This window comes from Balaenoptera physalus (genome assembly GCF_965194825.1).
Source record: "Balaenoptera physalus genome assembly, chromosome: 10".
In the NCBI taxonomy this organism is placed as follows: Eukaryota; Metazoa; Chordata; class Mammalia; order Artiodactyla; family Balaenopteridae; genus Balaenoptera; species Balaenoptera physalus.
This window is the reverse complement of record NC_138889.1, coordinates 101,312,603-101,331,840: the sequence shown is the minus strand read 5'-3', so window position 1 is coordinate 101,331,840 and position 19,238 is coordinate 101,312,603. Positions and strand designations below refer to the sequence as shown.

General features: G+C 40.2%; 2 protein-coding genes across 2 annotated transcripts in view; one reads left to right on the top strand and one right to left on the bottom strand.

Moving 5' to 3' along the window:
* The window catches only part of LOC309668481 (olfactory receptor 1165-like), a 269,123-nt gene that overhangs the window by 96,462 nt on the left and 153,423 nt on the right, over positions 1-19,238 (bottom strand). The gene's annotated exons all lie outside the window — the stretch shown is intronic.
* LOC309668470 (olfactory receptor 5G3-like) lies at positions 1,353-16,610 on the top strand. Its single transcript, XM_082478348.1, has 2 exons — positions 1,353-8,446; positions 16,409-16,610. Exon 1 carries the CDS (start codon positions 6,070-6,072, stop codon positions 7,012-7,014), a length of 945 nt encoding a protein of 314 aa, XP_082334474.1. The 5' UTR covers positions 1,353-6,069; the 3' UTR covers positions 7,015-8,446; positions 16,409-16,610.

The window sequence follows — 19,238 nt, the reverse complement described above, 5'->3', positions numbered from 1 at the left end:
AAGCAAAGCTATACAGACAAAATCTCACCCAGAAGCACATACATGTACACTTACAAAAAAAGGAAAAGGGGAAAAATTAATATATCCTGCTCCCAAAGTCCACCTCCTGAATTTGGGATGATTCGTTGTCTATTCAGGTATTCAACAGATGCAGGCACATCAAGTTGTTTGTGGAGTTTTAATCCGCTGCTTCTGAGGCTGCTGGGGGAGATTTCCCCTTCTCTTCTCTGTTCACACAGCTCCTGGGGATCAGCTTTGGATTTGGACCCGCCTCTGCGTGTAGGTCGCCTGAGGGCGTCTGTTCCCCTCCCAGACAGGACGGGGTTAAAGGAGCAGCTGTTTCGGGGGCTCTGGCTCACTCAGGCCACGGGGAGGGAGGGGTACAGAGGAGGCGGGGCGCATCTGCGGCGGCAGAGGCCGGCGTGACGTTGCACCAGCCTGAGGCGCGCAGTGCTTTCTCCCAGGGAAGTTGTCCCTGGATCACGGGACCCTGGCAGTGGCGGGCTGCACAGGCTACCGGGAGGGGCGGTGTGGAGAGTGACCTGTGCTCACACACAGGCTTTTTGGAGGCGGCAGCAGCAGCCCCAGCATCTCATGCCCGTCTCTGGGGTCCGCGCTGATCGCCGCGGCTCACGCCCGTCTCTGGGGTCCGTGCTGATAGCCATGGCTCGCGCCCGTCTCTGAAGTTCGTTTAGGCGGCGCTCTGAATCCCCTCTCCTCGCGCACCAGGAAACAAAGAGGGAAGAAAAAGTCTCTTGCCTCTTCGGCAGCTGCAGACTTTTTCCCGGACTCCCTCCCGGCTAGCTGTGGTGCACTAACCCCTTCAGGCTGTGTTCACGCCGCCAACCCCAGTCCTCTCCCTGCATCCGACCGCAGCCCGAGCCTCAGCTCCCAGCCCCGCCCGCCCCGGCGGGTGAGCAGACAAGCCTCTCGGGCTGGTGAGTGCTGGTCAGCACTGATCCTCCGTGCGGGAATCTCTCCGCTTTGCCCTCCGCACCCCTGTGGCTGCGCTCTCCTCCGTGGCTCCGAAGCTTCCCCCCTCTGCCACCCGCAGTCTCCACCCGCGAAGGGGCTTCCTAGTGCGTGGAAATCTTTCCTCCTTCACAGCTCCCTCCCACTGGTGCAGGTGCCGTCCCTATTCTTTTGTCTCTGTTATTTCTTTTTTCTTTTGCCCTACCCAAGTACGGGGGGAGTTTCTTGCCTTTTGGGAGGTCTGACGTTTTCTGCCAGCGTTCAGTGGGTGTTCTGTTGGAGCAGTTCCACGTGTAGATGTATTTCTACTGTATCTGTGGGAAGGAAGGTGATCTCCGCGTCTTACTCTTCCGCCATCTTCTCTCCCAGCAGTCTCCTTTTTTAAGTCAAATACTCTATAGGATATTGTGTCACATCAGTACACGTAGCTCTAACTCATTTTGAAAACTATTTAATCTGTCCCTTATTGATACTAAATTATTTCCATCTTTTGTTATTATAACTGATTATGCTGCAACAGTAAATAAGTTTTGTTTTAGCTGTGCCATTTCATTTTAAAAGCTTTCTGCTTTTAATACTTCTTTTTAAAGATATTTTACTTTATGGTATGATTTTTTCATGTTTTGGGCATAGTAAAGTATGTGAATTTCTTCTGGTAATTTGAAAATTTTACAATTCATTTTTATCCTTTCTGATATTAACCTTTAAAATTGCATGTTTTGAACTCCTATTTCTTGGATTATTACCTTAAGACCATATTGGTATGCAACATATTAATATTAGTACATTTACGTTTCTTCTTATTTTCTTTCCATAGCCTGATTTTGATAGATTATATTATTCTGTAACATCTTACAGAAAACTGGAATGAACTTTTTGGCCAATCCAATATTATCCTTAATGCCCCTAGTGGCAAATTTTCTATGTCTTAGAATATACTTACATATAAAATGGTATATGCCACACTTAAGCAATGTTTAATAATTCCCTACACCAAGAGGAGGAGATTGGTGGGCTAAGAGTATCTGTGAAGTCCCCTCTTCTTTTATTTCAAGTTTGTGAAGTTTGATTATATTACTTTAGTATTAGTCTTTATTGATTAAATTATTATTGTCATATCACCATTTCCTATAAACACAGAGTTTTCCAGTCTTGGTTCCATCTATAAGGGTATTCAATGCAATGAGTGTAGTGTGGAATGATATTGTGGAGAATTCTGAGAACAGTTTGAGTTTTGTCCTCTACAATTAAGAAAAAAAAATGAAGTCCACACACTTTACCAGAAAAAAACATGAGTTGTTCAATTCATACTTCTTTCTTAAAACATTTTGTGTACTTTTACTCCATAGAGCTCTTCTTATGTTTTGAAAGGTTTTTTTACATGTTATATCTCTCTTCTTTAGAGATATCAATTATTTGTGTGTTAGCTCTTCCTTTATGCATATTAATCATTTTCTTTCTAAACTATTTGAAGTTGTAGTTTATTTAAAATCAACAAAATTTTTCTCAGATGTCTTCCATGATTATTTTCAGTAGGGTCTATGCTCCTATTTTTGTTTTGTTTCATGTGACTGAAAATTCACATATAATTTTCTTTCTTGGGCTCAGCCAGCTTACTTCCTATTACCTGATATAATTTTGCTTTTTCTTTTTTCAACCTTGCTATTCCACAGAGTGGATGTTACTATTTTTTTTTAAATGTGACAAACAAGAATTTTCCCATAATTTTTAATTAATTGATTACTTTATGTTATTTTTCTTATTCCTTTCTTTGGTAGGTTTAATGTACTGTCATTAAAAAAAACCTGTTTTCATTGTGTTCTCATTGCTTTTAAATGGTTTTAAGAAGAATAACAGATAGAAATACTTTTCCCCTGGTATCTTTGATCAAAAGTATATGGCATAATTTTAATTGCTAAACATTAACCATTACGAATTATATAGATTTTATGGGTTTGTTTCCATGAATTCAACAAATATGTACACAACACAGTTATTGACAGCCTTCTGAGATAGATACTTAAGATGGGTCATAGATGAGCTAGCAAGTGTTACGGGATTCATATCTGCCCTTCTTGTGGGGATAAATAATTAGAATTCTCAGAGAAGGTGGTGATTTAGAGAGTTCACCCAATCTCAGCAGACTCTACACTTTCTTCTCTCTCTTGCGACCCTTCTATCTGAAACAATCTCCTTGCCTTTGTTCCTGCATCCCTGCTTCTGTTCATCTCGTTAGCACTGCCTGGAATGCCTTTCCTCTTAACTTCAGTTTAGCTAAATTATACTTTAGCTAAATTGGTCTTTTCAGACCAATTTCTTCTTTGAAAATTTCCTCATTTACTCCAGCTTATAGTGATCTGTCCTTCCTTTGGAGTCCAGTGACTGTTTTTTTAATTTTTTCCTAGAGATAAACAAGTGCTACTTTGAACTGGTGTTTTATTTTTATATCAGATACTGTCTCCTCAACTGTGCTACAGATGCCTGATAATACGAAATAACATTAATGAACACTGATTCTATGCTGGACACTCTTTGTAATACTTTAAATGTATTACTTCATTAAATCCTTCCAACATCTTTGTGAGTTAGAAACCATTTTTCTTTATTTTAGAGATTAAGAGAATGAGGCACAGAGAGATTTAAAAATTTGCTCAAACTGACACAGCCAGTAGGTGATGGGATTAAGATTTACACCCAGGCAATGTGGTTCCAGAACTAGGCGGCAAACTACATCCTCTCAGTTGGTGCTGGGTTCTCAATGCACCATTCCCTACTGATAGAAAAGAGACGTCTCTTCTGGCAAATAGAATCTCAAAGGCAGAAAAAAACCCACATTGTTTTCTTAGGAATCTTCTTTTTGAGGAAAGACACAGTTAGGAAAAAAACACTTGGTCCAAATGCCACCAAGATCATGTTAATTTTGTCCCTCCGGGTGTAAGGTCTTGGGGTTTTAGTTCTTTGGGGACCTGGCTCTAAACCACTGAAAACTCCCAAGAAAAAGTCCCTTATTCTGTGCAGTATGTGAATCAATGTTCAGGTCAGAGTATCTCTTTATGCCCAGGATGTTCAAGATGAGGGATTTGTCTTCTTCACCAAGTACCTAGAAAGTCATGCCTCTTAGAAAAGGTTGCCACCAAGAGGGAAGTTGAATGTTCCACCCTTATATATACAAAATGATTATTTCCTTGAAGCAGTTAAAGGATCTACATAAAGAATACCCTTAAAGAAGTGAGTACATTGCATTTTGGATAATATGAAGTTTTTGAAATATGATGGAGAAACTTCAGGCTGAGTTTGAACTTTGGTAATATAACTCTTCCAGCCCAGGTTCTCTAAAGAGAGCAAACTAGCATTTTGTTCACATTCTTATGAGACAAAGCAACTGTTTTTTGTGACTTTTTCCGAACTGATTTTCTTGTTTATTTTTTTATAATATAGAGGTACTGCAAAGTCCATAGGAATTCTAAGGTCACAGAATGTTAGCTATGGAAGTGGCATAAATACCATCTTCCTTGTTTTATAGAGGACTGAAAATTACTTACAGTCAAATAAATAAATAGTGTTGAACTAAAACTTGAAGCAGTCTCTCCAGCCCCCTACATCTATACACTTATATTGGCATATTTGGATGGACATAAATAAAAACATTTATGCAATGGATAATGCTCCTAATCTAAGCCTAGAGTTGTCTTTGTGACTGCTGAAAATATACTCCACATAGCATTAGCAAATAATCATAATGATAATCACAAAGCAAAGGATAGTCACTTTCATTTTTCATTTATCAGGCTCCATTTATAATGATTATATAATTCAAGAGTAGTATATTGCTTTTGTTTTACTGAAAGAGGACATTAATTGCAGTGACAGTAAATGTTGTTTAAAATAAGATATTTTTCATATAAATTATCCTACATAGTGATCTTCTCTTAGGAATTTTAAACAGCTTGGTTTCTAATTCCTTGATTAATGAGTTAGAAAGTAACATATTCTTGAATGTATTCCCTGCAAAAAAGTGTTATGCATTTGATATTTTACGTATATTATTACTATAATTTATATTGCCTGACAGATTTCAAGATAAGTGCCCTAAAAAGAAGTTTATATGAAATATGAGATATATAAAATAATTCTTCATTATTTTGGTGAAAAAGATGCTTAATTTTCTATACAATTTCCATGACAAGTTGCTGTCCGACATTTGCCAGATCACTTATCTTGTAAGCACAGCCTCCCCATTCCTTCCATGGCATCATATTCTTTTATATGAGTAACCTCTTTGTCATTTGTGTATATTATCCTTTTCACATCTTTTTATAAGTGGGAGTAGGGAATAGACTGATAAACATATATATGAATTGTATCTTAATAACATTAGGATGGTTCTGATCATTGAGTAAGATCAAGAACTCCCCTGTTTAGCCTTTCCCAGATGTCATATGTTAAGATCTGAGTATCTCATTGATTTTATAGTATTCCCAGTAAAGGTCCCCTAGCCAGGGTTTTAAATCCAATTATTCAGTGAGATGAAACATGGGGAGTAATTCATATACAAATTTATAACTTGAGTTTTCAATAATAGAGTTGGATTCTTTATGGGAGAAAGTAGAGATTAAGGATGAATTGCCCAAGTTTACACAGGAACTTTACACAAACTGCCCCAACCTAGTATCTAGGAATATTATTTTCTAGTTCCACAGTATTTCTATAATTGTCTCTTATAGACCTGTTTAAGATAATCTGTTATTGGCTTAAAATATTTGTAACTTTTGTTAACATCTTTATTGGAGTATAATTGCTTTACAATGGTGTGTTAGTTTCTGCTTTATAACAAAGTGAATCAGCTATACGTATACATATATCCCCATATCTCCTCCCTCTTGCATCTTCCTCCCACCCTCCCTATCCTACCCCTCTAGGTGGACACAAAGCACCTAGCTGATTTCCCTGTGCTATGCGGCTGCTTCCCACTAGCTACCTATTTTACATTTGGTAGTGTATATATGTCCATGCCACTCTCTCAGTTCGTCCCAGGTCTTAATGATAGTTTTTTCATCATAAAATTCTTTCTTTCTTATAACAGATTGCAGATGACCAATGGAAGATCAGAATCAGACAGCAGTGACTGACTTTCTTTTCTTGGGCCTCACAGATCATCTCTATCAGCAGATTGTCCTCTTTGTCATTCTTCTCTTTGTCTATCTTGCCACAGTGGGGGGCAATTTGGGGATGAGCATTCTCATATGGGTGGATCCCAGACTCCACACACCTATGTACTTTTTTCTTAGCCATTTGTCCTTTGTAGACATGTGTTCCTCTCCTTCCATTGCCCCCGAGATGCTGTGTGATATCTTTGCGGAGAAAAAGGGCATCTCTTTGATGGGTTGTGCCAGACAGATGTGGTTCTCTGGTCTTTTTGTGGCAACCGAATGTTTCCTCCTGGCTTCCATGGCCTATGATCGGTATATGGCCATCTGTAAGCCCTTGTTGTACACACTCGTCATGTCCCAGAGGGTCTGTGTGCAGCTGGTTATAGGCCCTTATGCTGTGGCTCTTATAAGCACCATGACTCATACAGTTCTCACTTTTTGCTTACCCTTCCGTGGTCCAAATATTATCAATCACTTTTTCTGTGATATTTCACCACTGCTTTCTCTAGCATGTGCAGACACCTCGATGACTAAATTTATGCTCTTCATCTTGGCTGGAGCAATAGGAGTACTCAGTGGCCTGATCATCACGGTCTCCTGCGTTTGCATCCTGGTGGCCATCCTGAGGATCCAGACGGCTGATGGGAGGAGGAAGGCTTTTTTTACTTGTTCTTCTCACCTGGCAGCTGTCTCCATCCTATATGGGACTCTTTTCTTCATTTATGTCCGACCTAGCTCAGGTTCCTCCCTAAATCTCAATAAAGTGATTTCTCTCTTTTACACCGTGGTGACCCCCAAGTTGAACCCTCTCATCTACAGCTTGAGGAACAAGGAGGTGAAAAATGCATTCAGTAGGAAGTTTGAAAGGAAAAATTGTCTAGTAAGTAGGTAAAGTAGAACTCTACTTGTGTTGTACCATAGTTGTTGGTGCAGAATGTTTAGTAAAAGGAACACTAGACTGGAAATCAGAAGCTTCGTGTGAGTCTTGGCTCTGTCTGTTCAAGATGATTTAAAACACAGAGCAGTTCTTAAATAAGTTTCTCCTCCAGTCTTGTTCTCTGTGACATGAGAGGGGTTTCAAAATAATATAGAGATGGATTGAGAATATAAATGTGAAAATATACTAGAAGAAACTTAATACTTGTACAGTAGTGGATGTGTGAATACTGTTTAAACCGGACATGAAAACTAAAAGTTATAATGGAAAATTTAATGTACCACAATCAGTGTTAAAGGGCGAATAATAAAACAAGAGAAAATATTTATGCACATGTGCCAAGTGATGGGATAATATCCCTAATATTCAAAGAACAGTCTAAAATTCAGAATCAGAAAACGATAGATAAATAAGCAAACAAAGAAAGAGGCAATTCTCAAATATGGGAATGCAAATTGCCGAAATTTGCGGAGCAAACATTCAACATCATGATTGTCCAAGTATATGAAATGAAATTAAACTGCCAATGCAGTGCCTTTCAGTGCAGATGTAACATTGATTGTTTTAATGACAATGAAGTTCTTAGTTGGCTATGCCAGACTCATTATTTCTTGTTGGTAGTATGAATTGCTCCATTTCCACAAAGCAATTTGGTAGTTTCCATTTAAAATGATAAATTTATATGGCATTTGAGCTAGAAATCCCTCCATTAGAAATCTAGACTACAGAAATATAAATGCCAATACATAAGATTCCATATATTTCGGTGTTATGAGTAGTGGCAAAGAAAAATAAAATAAATAACCTGAATATCCATCATTGAGAGAAAAGTGAACTTTTTTCCATGTAATATTGTGCAGCAAATGAAGACTGAATTAGGTATTGCTGGATTGAATTGGAGAGAACTATTCTACTGTTAGTTGAGGGAAAAAATCACATTGAAGATCAGTGTGTAGCATGGATCATTAAGAAAAAGGGCAAAACCTATATAATGAGTAAGATGTAAATGCAAGTGTAAATGAGCATCGAGAGAACTATAAAGGATATATATGTACCTGCTGACAATGATATTTCAATGGGAATGGCATTGGAGGTAGGAAAGGAGAGCTTTTATTCATACACATTTTAATTGTAGCTTATTCATGCTCTCTGGTCTTGCTTGGGCTTGATCTAGATGTACCGTTTTCATCTTTGAAATATTGTAAATTAATATTTTTGTTCATCTCACATGAAGGTAAACTGTTTCAGATCATCTTTTCTAATCAGAATGGAAAAGAATTCATTCCTCAAATCACTGACTGTGTATCATGTACAGAACTGGAGATCCGTTAAATGATCCCACAAGGGAATAAGACTGCTAGTGGGACTGCTTTTGGAATTTGAAACAGTCTACAGGCATTCTTTTTTTTTTTTTTTTTTTTTTTTTTTTAACATCTTTATTGAAGTATAATTGCCTTACAACGGTGTGTTAGCTTCTGCTTTATAACAAAGTGAATCAGTTATACATATACAATATGTTCCCATTTCTCTTCCCTCTTGCATCTCCCTCCCTCCCACCCTCCCCGTCCCATCCCTCTAGGTGGTCACAAAGCACTGAGCTGATCTCCCTGTGCTATGCGGCTGCTTCCCACTAGTTATCTATTTTACATTTGGTAGTGTATATATGTCCATGACACTCTCTTACCCTGTCACATCTCACCCCACCCCCTCCCCATATCCTCAAGTCCATTCTCTAGTAGGTCTGTGTCTTTATTCCCGTCTTGCCACTAGGTTCTTCATGGCCCTTTTTTTTTTTTTTTTTTTTTTTTTTTTTTCCCCTTAGATTCCGTATATATGTGTTAGCATACTGTATTTGTTTTTCTCTTTCTGACTTACTTCACTCTGTATGACAGACTCTAACTCCATCCACCTCATTACAAATACCTCCATTTCATTTCTTTTTATGGCTGAGTAATATTCCATTGTATATATGTGCCACATCTTCTTTATCCATTCATCTGTCGATGGACATTTAGATTGCTTCCATGTCCTGGCTATTGTAAATAGAGCTGCAATGAACATTTTGGTACATGACTCTTTTTGACCTATGGTTTTCTCAGGGTATATGCCCAGTAGTGGGATTGCTGGGTCGTATGGTAGTTCTATTTGTAGTTTTTTAAGGAACCTCCATACTGTTCTCCATAGTGGCTGTATCAATTTACATTCCCACCAACAGTGCAAGAGTGTTCCCTTTCCTCCACACCCTCTCCAGCATTTATTGTTTCTAGATTTTTTGATGATGGCCATTCTGACCGGTGTGAGATGATATCTCATTGTAGTTTTGATTTGCATTTCTCTAATGATTAATGATGTTGAGCATTCTTTCATGTGTCTGTAGGCCATCTGTATATCTTCTTTGGAGAAATGTCTATTTAGGTCTTCGGCCCATTTTTGGATTGGGTTGTTCGTTTTTTTGTTATTGAGCTGCATGAGCTGCTTGTAAATCTTGGAGATTAATCCTTTGTCAGTTGCTTCATTTGCAAATATTTTCTCCCATTCTGATAGTTGTCTTTTGGTCTTGTTTATGGTTTCCTTTGCTGTGCAAAAGCTTTTAAGTTTCATTAGGTCCCATTTGTTTATTTGTGTTCTTATTTCCATTTCTCTGGGAGCTGGGTCAAAAAGAATCTTGCTGTGATGTATGTCATAGAGTGTTCTGCCTATGTTTTCCTCTAAGAGTTTGATAGTGTCTGCCCTTACACTTAGGTCTTTAATCCATTTTGAGTTTATTTTTGTGCATGGTGTCAGGGAGTGTTCTATTTTCATACTTTTACATGTACCTGTCCAATTTTCCCAGCACCACTTATTGAAGAGGCTGTCTTTTCTCCACTGTATATGCTTGCCTCCTTTATCAAAAATAAGGTGCCCATATGTGTATGGGTTTATCTCTGGGCTTTCTATCCTGTTCCATTGATCTATATTTCTGTTTTTGTGCCAGTACCAAACTGTCTTGATTACTGAAGCTTTGTAATATAGTCTGAAGTCAGGGAGCCTGATTCCCCCAGCTCCATTTTTCGTTCTCAAGATTGCTTTGGCTATTCGGGGTCTTTTGTGTTTCCATACAAATTGTGAAATTTTTTGTTCTAGTTCTGTGAAAAATGCCAGTGGTAGTTTGATAGGGATTGCATTGAATCTGTAGATTGCTTTGGGTAGTAGAGTCATTTTCACAATGTTGATTCTTCCAATCCAGGAACATGGTATATCTCTCCATCTATTTGTATCATCTTTAATTTCTTTCATCAGTGTCTTATAATTTTCTGCATACAGGTCTTTTGTCTCCTTAGGTAGGTTTATTCCTAGATATTTTATTCTTTTTGTTGCAATGGTAAATGGGAGTGTTTTCTTAATTTCACTTTCAGATTTTTCGTCATTAGTGTATAGAAATGCAAGAGATTTCTGTGCATTAATTTTGTATCCTGCTACTTTACCAAATTCATTGATTAGCTCTAGGAGTTTTCTGGTAGCATCTTTAGGATTCTCTATGTATAGTATCATGTCATCTGCAAATAGTGACAGCTTTACTTCTTCTTTTCCGATTTGGATTCCTTTTATTTCTTTGTCTTCTCTGATTGCTGTGGCTAACACTTCCAAAACTATGTTGAATAATAGTGGTGAGAGTGGGCAACCTTGTCTTGTTCCTGATCTTAGTGGAAATGGTTTCAGTTTTTCACCATTGAGGACAATGTTGGCTGTGGGTTTGTCATATATGGCCTTTATTATGTTGAGGAAAGTTCCCTCTATGCCTACTTTCTGCAGGGCTTTTATCATAAATGGGTGTTGAATTTTGTCGAAAGCTTTCTCTGCATCTATTGAGATGATCATATGGTTTTTCTCCTTCAGTTTGTTAATATGATGTATCACATTGATTGATTTGCGTATATTGAAGAATCCTTGCATTCCTGGGATAAACCCCACTTGATCATGGTGTATGATCCTTTTAATGTGCTGTTGGATTCTGTTTGCTAGTATTTTGTTGAGGATTTTTGCATCTATGTTCATCAGTGATATTGGCCTGTAGTTTTCTTTCTTTGTGACATCTTTGTCTGGTTTTGGTATCAGGGTGATGGTGGCCTCGTAGAATGAGTTTGGGAGTGTTCCTCCCTCTGCAATATTTTGGAAGAGTTTGAGAAGGATAGGTGTTAGCTCTTCTCTAAATGTTTGATAGAATTCACCTGTGAAGCCATCTGGTCCTGGGCTTTTGTTTGTTGGAAGGTTTTTAATCACAGTTTCAATTTCAGTGCTTGTGATTGGTCTGTTCATATTTTCTATTTCTTCCTGGTTCAGTCTCGGCAGTTTGTGCATTTCTAAGAATCTGTCCATTTCTTCCAGGTTGTCCATTTTATTGGCATAGAGTTGCTTGTAGTAATCTCTCATGATCTTTTGTATTTCTGCAGTGTCAGTGGTTACTTCTCCTTTTTCATTTCTAATTCTATTGATCTGAGTCTTCTCCCTTTTTCTCTTGATGAGTCTGGCTAATGGTTTATCAATTTTGTTTATCTTCTCAAAGAACCAGCTTTTAGTTTCATTGATTTTTGCTATTGTTTCCTTCATTTCTTTTTCATTTATTTCTGACCTGATCTTTATAATTTCTTTCCTTCTGCTGGCTTTGGGGTTTTTTTGTTCTTCTTTCTCTAATTGCTTTAGGTGCAAGGTTAGGTTGTTTATTCGAGATGTTTCCTGTTTCTTGAGGTAGGCTTGTATTGCTATAAACTTCCCTCTTAGCACTGCTTTTGCTGCGTCCCATAGGTTTTGGGTCGTCATATCTCCATTGTCATTTGTTTCTAGGTATTTTTTGATTTCCCCTTTGATTTCTTCAGTGATCACTTCGTTATTAAGTAATGTATTGTGTAGCCTCCATGTGTTTGTATTTTTTACAGGTCTTTTCCTGTAATTGATATCTAGTCTCATAGCGTTGTGGTCGGAAAAGATACTTGATACGATTTCAATTTTCTTAAATTTACCAAGGCTTGATTTGTGACCCAAGATATGATCTATCCTGGAGAATGTTCCATGAGCACTTGAGAAAAATGTGTATTCTGTTGTTTTTGGATGGAATGTCCTATAAATATCAATTAAGTCCATCTTGTTTAATGTATCATTTAAAGCTTGTGTTTCCTTATTTATTTTCATTTTGGATGATCTGTCCATTGGTGAGAGTGGGGTGTTAAAGTCCCCTACTATGATTGTGTTGCTGTCGATTTCCCCTTTTATGGCTGTTAGTATTTGCCTTATGTATTGAGGTGCTCCTATGTTGGGTGCATAAATATTTACAATTGTTATAGCTTCCTCTTGTATCGATCCCTTGATCATTATATAGTGTCCTTCTTTGTCTCTTGTAATAGTCTTTATTTTAAAGTCTATTTTGTCTGATATGAGAATTGCTACTCCAGCTTTCTTTTGATTTCCATTTGCATGGAATATCTTTTTTCATCCCCTCACTTTCAGTCTATATGTGTCTCTAGGTCTGAAGTGGGTCTCTTGTAGACAGCATATATATGGGTCTTGTTTTTGTATCCATTCAGCCAGCCTGTGTCTTTTGGTGGGAGCATTTAATCCATTTACATTCAAGGTAATTATCGATATGTATGTTCCTATTCCCATTTTCTTAAATGTTTTGGGTTTGTTATTGTAGGTGTTTTCCTTCTCTTGTGTTTCTTGCCTAGAGAAGTTCCTTTAGCATTTGTTGTAAAGCTGGTTTGGTGGTGCTGAACTCTCTCAGCTTTTGCTTGTCTGTAAAGGTTTTAATTTCTCCATCGAATCTGAATGAGATCCTTGCTGGGTAGTGTAATCTTGGTTGCAGGTTTTTCTCCTTCATCACTTTAAGTATATCCTGCCACTCCCTTCTGGCTTGCAGAGTTTCTGCTGAAAGATCAGATGTTAACCTTATGGGGATTCCCTTGTGTGTTATTTGTTTTTTTTCCCTTGCTGCCTTTAATATGTTTTCCTTATATTTAATTTTTGACAGTTTGATTAATATGTGTCTTGGTGTGTTTCTCCTTGGGTTTATCCTGTATGGGACTCTCTGTGCTTCCAGGACTTGATTAACTATTTCCTGTCCCATATTAGGGAAGTTTTCAACTATAATCTCTTCAAATATCTTCTCAGTCCCTTTCTTTTTCTCTTCTTCTTCTGGGACCCCTATAATTCGAATGTTGGCACGTTTAATGTTGTCCCAGAGGTCTCTGAGACTGTCCTCAGTTCTTTTCATTCTTTTTTCTTTATCCTGCTCTGCAGTAGTTATTTCCACCATTTTATCTTCCAGGTCACTTATCCTTTCTTCTGCCTCAGTTATTCTGCTATTGATCCCATCTAGAGTATTTTTAATTTCATTTATTGTGGTTTTCATCATTGCTTGGTTCCTCTTTAGTTCTTCTACGTCCTTGTTAAATGTTTCTTGCATTTTGTCTATTCTATTTCCAAGATTTTGGATCATCCTTACTATCATTATTCTGAATTCTTTTTCAGGTAGACTACCTATTTCCTCTTCATTTGTTAAGTCTGGTATGTTGTGACCCTGCTCCTTCATCTGCTGTGTGTTTTTCTGTCGTCTCATTTTGCTTATCTTACTGTGTTTGGGGTCTCCTTTTCACAGGCTGCAGGTTCGTAGTTCCTGTTGTTTTTGGTATCTGTCCCCAGTGGCTAAGGTTGGTTCAGTGGGTTGTGTAGGCTTCCTGGTGGAGGGAACTAGTGCCTGAGCTCTGGTGGATGAGGTTGGATCTTGTCTTTCTGGTGGGCACGTCCACGTCTGGTGGTGTATTTTGGAGTGTCTGTGGCCTTATTATGATTTTAGGCAGCCTCTCTGCTAATGGATGGGGCTGTGTTCCTGTCTTGCTAGTTGCTTGGCATAGGGTGTCCAGCACTGTAGCTTGTTGGTCGTTGAGTGAAGCTGGGTCTTGATGTTGAGATGGAGCTCTCTGAGAGATTTTTGCCGTTTGGTATTACGTGAAGCTGGGAGGTCTCTTGTGGACCAGTGTCCTGAAGTTGGCTCTCCCACCTCAGAGGCACGGCCCTGATGCCTGGCTGGAGCACCAAGAGCCTTTCGTCCACACGGCTCAGAGTAAAAGGGAGAAAAAATAGAAAGAAAGAAAGAAAGGAAGAAAGGAAGAAAGGAAGGAAGGAAGGAAGGAAGGAAGGAAGGAAGGAAGGAAAGAAAGAAAGAAAGAAAGAAAGAAAGAAAGAAAGAAAGAAAGAAAGAAAGAAAGAAAGAAAGAAAGAAAGAAAGAAAGAAAGAAAGAAAGAAAGAAAGAAGCTATAATATAGTGAAGTAAAATAAAGCTATTGTAAAGCAAAGCTATACAGACAAAATCGCACCCAGAAGCATATACATATACACTCACAAATAAAGGAAAAGGGGAAAAATTAATATATCCTGCTCCCAAAGTCCACCTCCTGAATTTGGGATGATTCGTTGTCTATTCAGGTATTCACCAGATGCAGGCACATCAAGTTGTTTGTGGAGTTTTAATCCGCTGCTTCTAAGGCTGCTGGGAGAGATTTCCCCTTATCTTCCCTGTTCGCACAGTTCCTGGGGTTCAGCTTTGGATTTGGACCCGCCTCTGCGTGTAGGTCGCCTGAGGGCGTCTATTCCCCGCACAGACAGGACGGGGTTAAAGGAGCAGCTGCTTCGGGGGCTCTGGCTCCCTCAGGCCGCGGGGAGGGAGGTGTACAGAGGAGGCGGGGTGAGCCTGCGGCGGCCGAGGCCGGCGTGACGTTGCACCAGCCTGAGGTGGGCAGTGCGTTCTCCCGGGGAACTTGTCCCCGGATCACGGGACCCTGGCAGTGGCGGGCTGCACAGGCTCCCGGGAGGGGCGATGTGGAGAGTGACTTGTGCTCACACACAGGCTTTTTGGAGGCGGCAGCAGCAGCCCCAGCGTCTCACGCCCGTCTCTGGGGTCCGTGCTGATCGCCGCGGCTCGCGCCTTTCTCTGGAGTTCGTTTAGGCGGCACTCTGAATCCCCTCTCCTTGCGCGCCGCGAAACAAAGAGGCAAGAAAAAGTCTCTTGCCTCTTCGGCAGCTGCAGACTTTTTCCCGGACTCCCTACCAGCCAGCTGTGGTGCGCTAACCCCTTCAGGCTGTGTTCACGCCGCCAGCCCCAGTCCTCTCCCTGCGATCCAACCGAAACCGAAACCCGAGCCTCAGCTCCCAGCCCCGCCCGCCGAGCAGACAAGCCTCTCGGGCTGGTGAGTGCTGCTCGGCGCCGAGCCTCTGTGCGGGAGTCTCTCCGTTTTTTTCCTCTGCGCCCCTGTTGCTGTGGGGTCTGCGGTGATCGCCGCGGCTCGCGCCCGTCTCTGGAGTTCGTTTAGGCGGCGCTCTGAATCCCCTCTCCTTGCGCGCCGCGAAACAAAGAGGCAAGAAAAAGTCCCTTGCCTCTTCGGCAGCTGCAGACTTTTTCCCGGACTCCCTACCAGCCAGCTGTTGTGCGCTAATCCCTTCAGGCTGTGTTCACGCTGCCAGCCTCACTCCTCTCCCTGAGATCCGACCGAAGCCGAGCCTCAGCTCCCAGCCCCGCCCGCCCCGGCGGGGGAGCAGACAAGCCTCTCGGGCTGGAGAGTGCTGCTCGGCGCCGAGCCTCTGTGCAGGAATCTCTCCGTTTTTCCCTCTGCGCCCCTGTTGCTGTGGGATCCGCGCTGGTAGCTGCGGCTCGCGCCCGTCTCTGAAGTTCGTTTAGGCAGCGCTCTGAATCCCCTCTCCTCGCGCACCAGGAAACAAAGAGGGAAGAAAAAGTCTCTTGCCTCTTCGGCAGCTGCAGACTTTTTCCCGGACTCCCTCTCGGCTAGCTGTGGTGCACTAACGCCTTCAGGCTGTGTTCACGCCGCCAACCCCAGTCCTCTCCCTGCGATCCGACCGAAGCCCGAGCCTCAGCTCCCAGCCCCGCCCGCCCCGGCGGGTGAGCAGACAAGCCTCTCGGGCTGGAGAGTGCTGCTCGGCGCCGAGCCTCCGTGCGGGAACCTCTCCGCTTTGCCCTCCGCACCCCTGTGGCTGCGCTCTCCTCCGTGGCTCTGAAGCTTCCCCCCTCCGCCACCCGCAGTCTCCGCCCGCGAAGGGGCTTCCTAGTGCGTGGAAATCTTTCCTCCTTCACGGCTCCCTCCCACTAGTGCAGGTGCCGTCCCTATTCTTTTGTCTCTGTTATTTCTTTTTTCTTTTGCCCTACCCAAGTACGGGGGGAGTTTCTTGCCTTTTTGGAGGTCGGACGTTTTCTGTCAGCGCTCAGTGGGTGTTCTGTAGGAGCTGTTCCACGTGTAGATGTATTTCTACTGTATCTGTGGGAAGGAAGGTGATCTCCGCGTCTTACTCTTCCGCCATCTTCCCGAGGACCCCCGGCATTCTTTTTTTTAATTGAAGTATAGTTGATTTACAATGTTGTGTTAGTTTCAGGTGTACAGAAAAGTGATTCAGTCATATTTGTATATACATATACATATAGATGTAACTTTTTCAGATTCTTTTTCATTATAGGTTATTATGAGATATTGAATATAGTTCCCTGTGCTATACGGTAGGTCCTTGTTGTTTATCTGTTTTACATTTGGTAGTGTGTATATGTTAATCCCAAACTCCTAATTTATTCCCACCCCCCACCCCCATTTTCCCCTTTGGTAACCATAAGTTTATTTTCTATGTCTGTGAATCTGTTTCTGGTTTGTAAATACGTTCATTTATATCTTTTTATTTTTTTGGATTCCACATATAAGTGATATCATATGATATTTGTCTTTCTCTGTCTGACTTACTTCACTTCATATGATAATCTCTAGGTCCAACCATGTTGCTGCAAATGCAATATTTCATTCTTTTTTATGGCTGAGTAATATTCTATTATATATATAAATACCACATCTTCTTTACCCATTCATCTGTCGATGGACATTTAGGTTGCTTCCATGTCTTGGCTATTGTAAACAGTGCTGCAATGAACATTGAAGTGCATGTATCTTTTTGAATTATGGTGTTCTCTGGGTATATGCCCAGGAGTGGGATTGCAGGATCTTATGGTAACTCTAGTTTTAGTTTTTTAAGGAACCTCCGTAATGTTCTCATAGTGGATGTACTAATTTATATTCCCACCAACAGTGTGTATGTGGGGGGGGTCCTCTTTCTCTACACCCCCTCCAACATTTATTATTTGTAGCCTTTTTAATGATGGCCATTCTGACTGGTGTGAGGTGACACCTCATTGCAGTTTTGACTTGCATATCTCTAATAATTAGCGATGTTGAGAATTTTTTTCATGTGCCTGTTGGCCATGTGTATGTCCTCTTTGGAGAAATGTTTATTTAGGTCTTCTGCCCATTTTTTGACTGGGTTATTTGTTTTTCTTTATATATTAAGCTGTATGAGATGTTTGTATATTTTGGAAATTAATTAATCCCTTGTCGGTCACATCATTTGCAAATATTTTCTCCCATTCTGTAGGTGGTCTTTTCGTTTTGTTTATGGTTTCCTTTGCCATGCAAAATCTTTTAAGTGTAATTAGGGCCCAGTTGTTTATTTTTGCTTTTATTCCCATTACTCTAGGAGACAGATTGAAAAAAATATTGCAGCAATTTATGTCAAAGGGTGTTCTGCCTATGTTTTTCTCTAGGAGTTTTAGAATATCCGGTCTTACATTTAGGTCTGTAATTCATTTTGAGTTTATTTTTGTGTATGGTGTTAGAGAATGTTCTAATTTCATTCTTTTACATGTAGCTGTCCAGTTATAGGCATTCTTTAAAAGTCATCTGGTTTCTGGAGGGGCTAGACTGCTGAATTAAATGGATAAATAATGTGACTACTTTTTATGCATCCTTTATGTCTTTGGTGGAGGTATTTCTGGATTCAAGTGTCCTGGACTCCTATCATCTCCATTGACTCTAGGAAGGCTAGATCCATAATGGAACTTTATACCACTGAGCTTCTCATGAAACTAGAGTCCCTTCCACTAGTGCTTTTCTTTATTGCTTTAGTGGAAGGAGTATCCTCTCAGAAAACACAGTCACCTGATACCTTCTCTAGTCTTATATCCTTGAGTTAGAAACTGTCTGGCCTGAGTGTTGTTTTCTCATCCTTTAGCATACTAGTGGCATTTAACAACAACCAACTTCATCGTCCAGTAGTTACCACTGCTCCCCATATTTCTCACGTGCTAGAGATAATTGCAGAAGCCAATGCACATTTTTAAACTGTACTCCACCCCAATTCACTGCAGGTGAGTTTTAGTAATTGCAATCCTAGGGCATGCTAATGGTTATGACCACCCCCTTCCACCAGCAATGTACTCTTGTTGCCGTCTGTCTGGTGAGTGGTCTGATTCCAGAATCCCAACCGAAGAATCTGCTGAATTCACTGGTCAAGCAAGTTACTAAGGTAAGCCTACATTCAAAGATGGGAAAAAAACTCAATCTTTCAATAGAGGAAGAGCATGCATTTATAAGAAAGGAGGTAATTAATTATGGTCATATACAAGATAATCTAACAAAAATTGTTAGAATTACAAAACCTAAACGAAATTTAGTACATATATTATAAACAAACAATTAATATGGTGTTTAATATGGTGAAAGCTTGGATTTTATAATAGTTAATTTGCCACCACTTTATCTGAATAATCTCAATAATCTGAATTAACTCAATCTATTTACATATATAGTTCAATGAATTTATAATACAAAGAGATATGGGAAACAATTCCCAATAAAATTTTGGAAATCATATTTCAAAAAGATATCCTTTAGAAATGGCTTGCCCTAAGAAATTTTAGCCCTCATTTACCTCTTGAAGTCAAGAGAGAACTCCTCTAAGAACAGATCCAACCTCACTAAGACTTGAACTTGTATACAGTCCAGTAGACTGGCTACTAGTCTAAAGGTCAATCCATTTAAGCAATCTTGACCTCAGCTATTCATCAGGGAAATGCAAATCACAACCACTATGAGATATCACCTCACATTTGTCAGAATGACTCTGATCAAAAAGACAACAAATAACAAGTGTTGGCAAGGATGTGGAGAAAGGGAAACACTTGTTTACTGTTGGTGGGATTGTAGCGTGGTGCAGTGCTATGGAAAACAGTATAGAGTTTCCTGAAAAAAATAGAACTGCCATATTATCCAACAGTTTCACTTCCGGGTATTTACCTGAAGAAAACAAAACCTCTAATATGAAA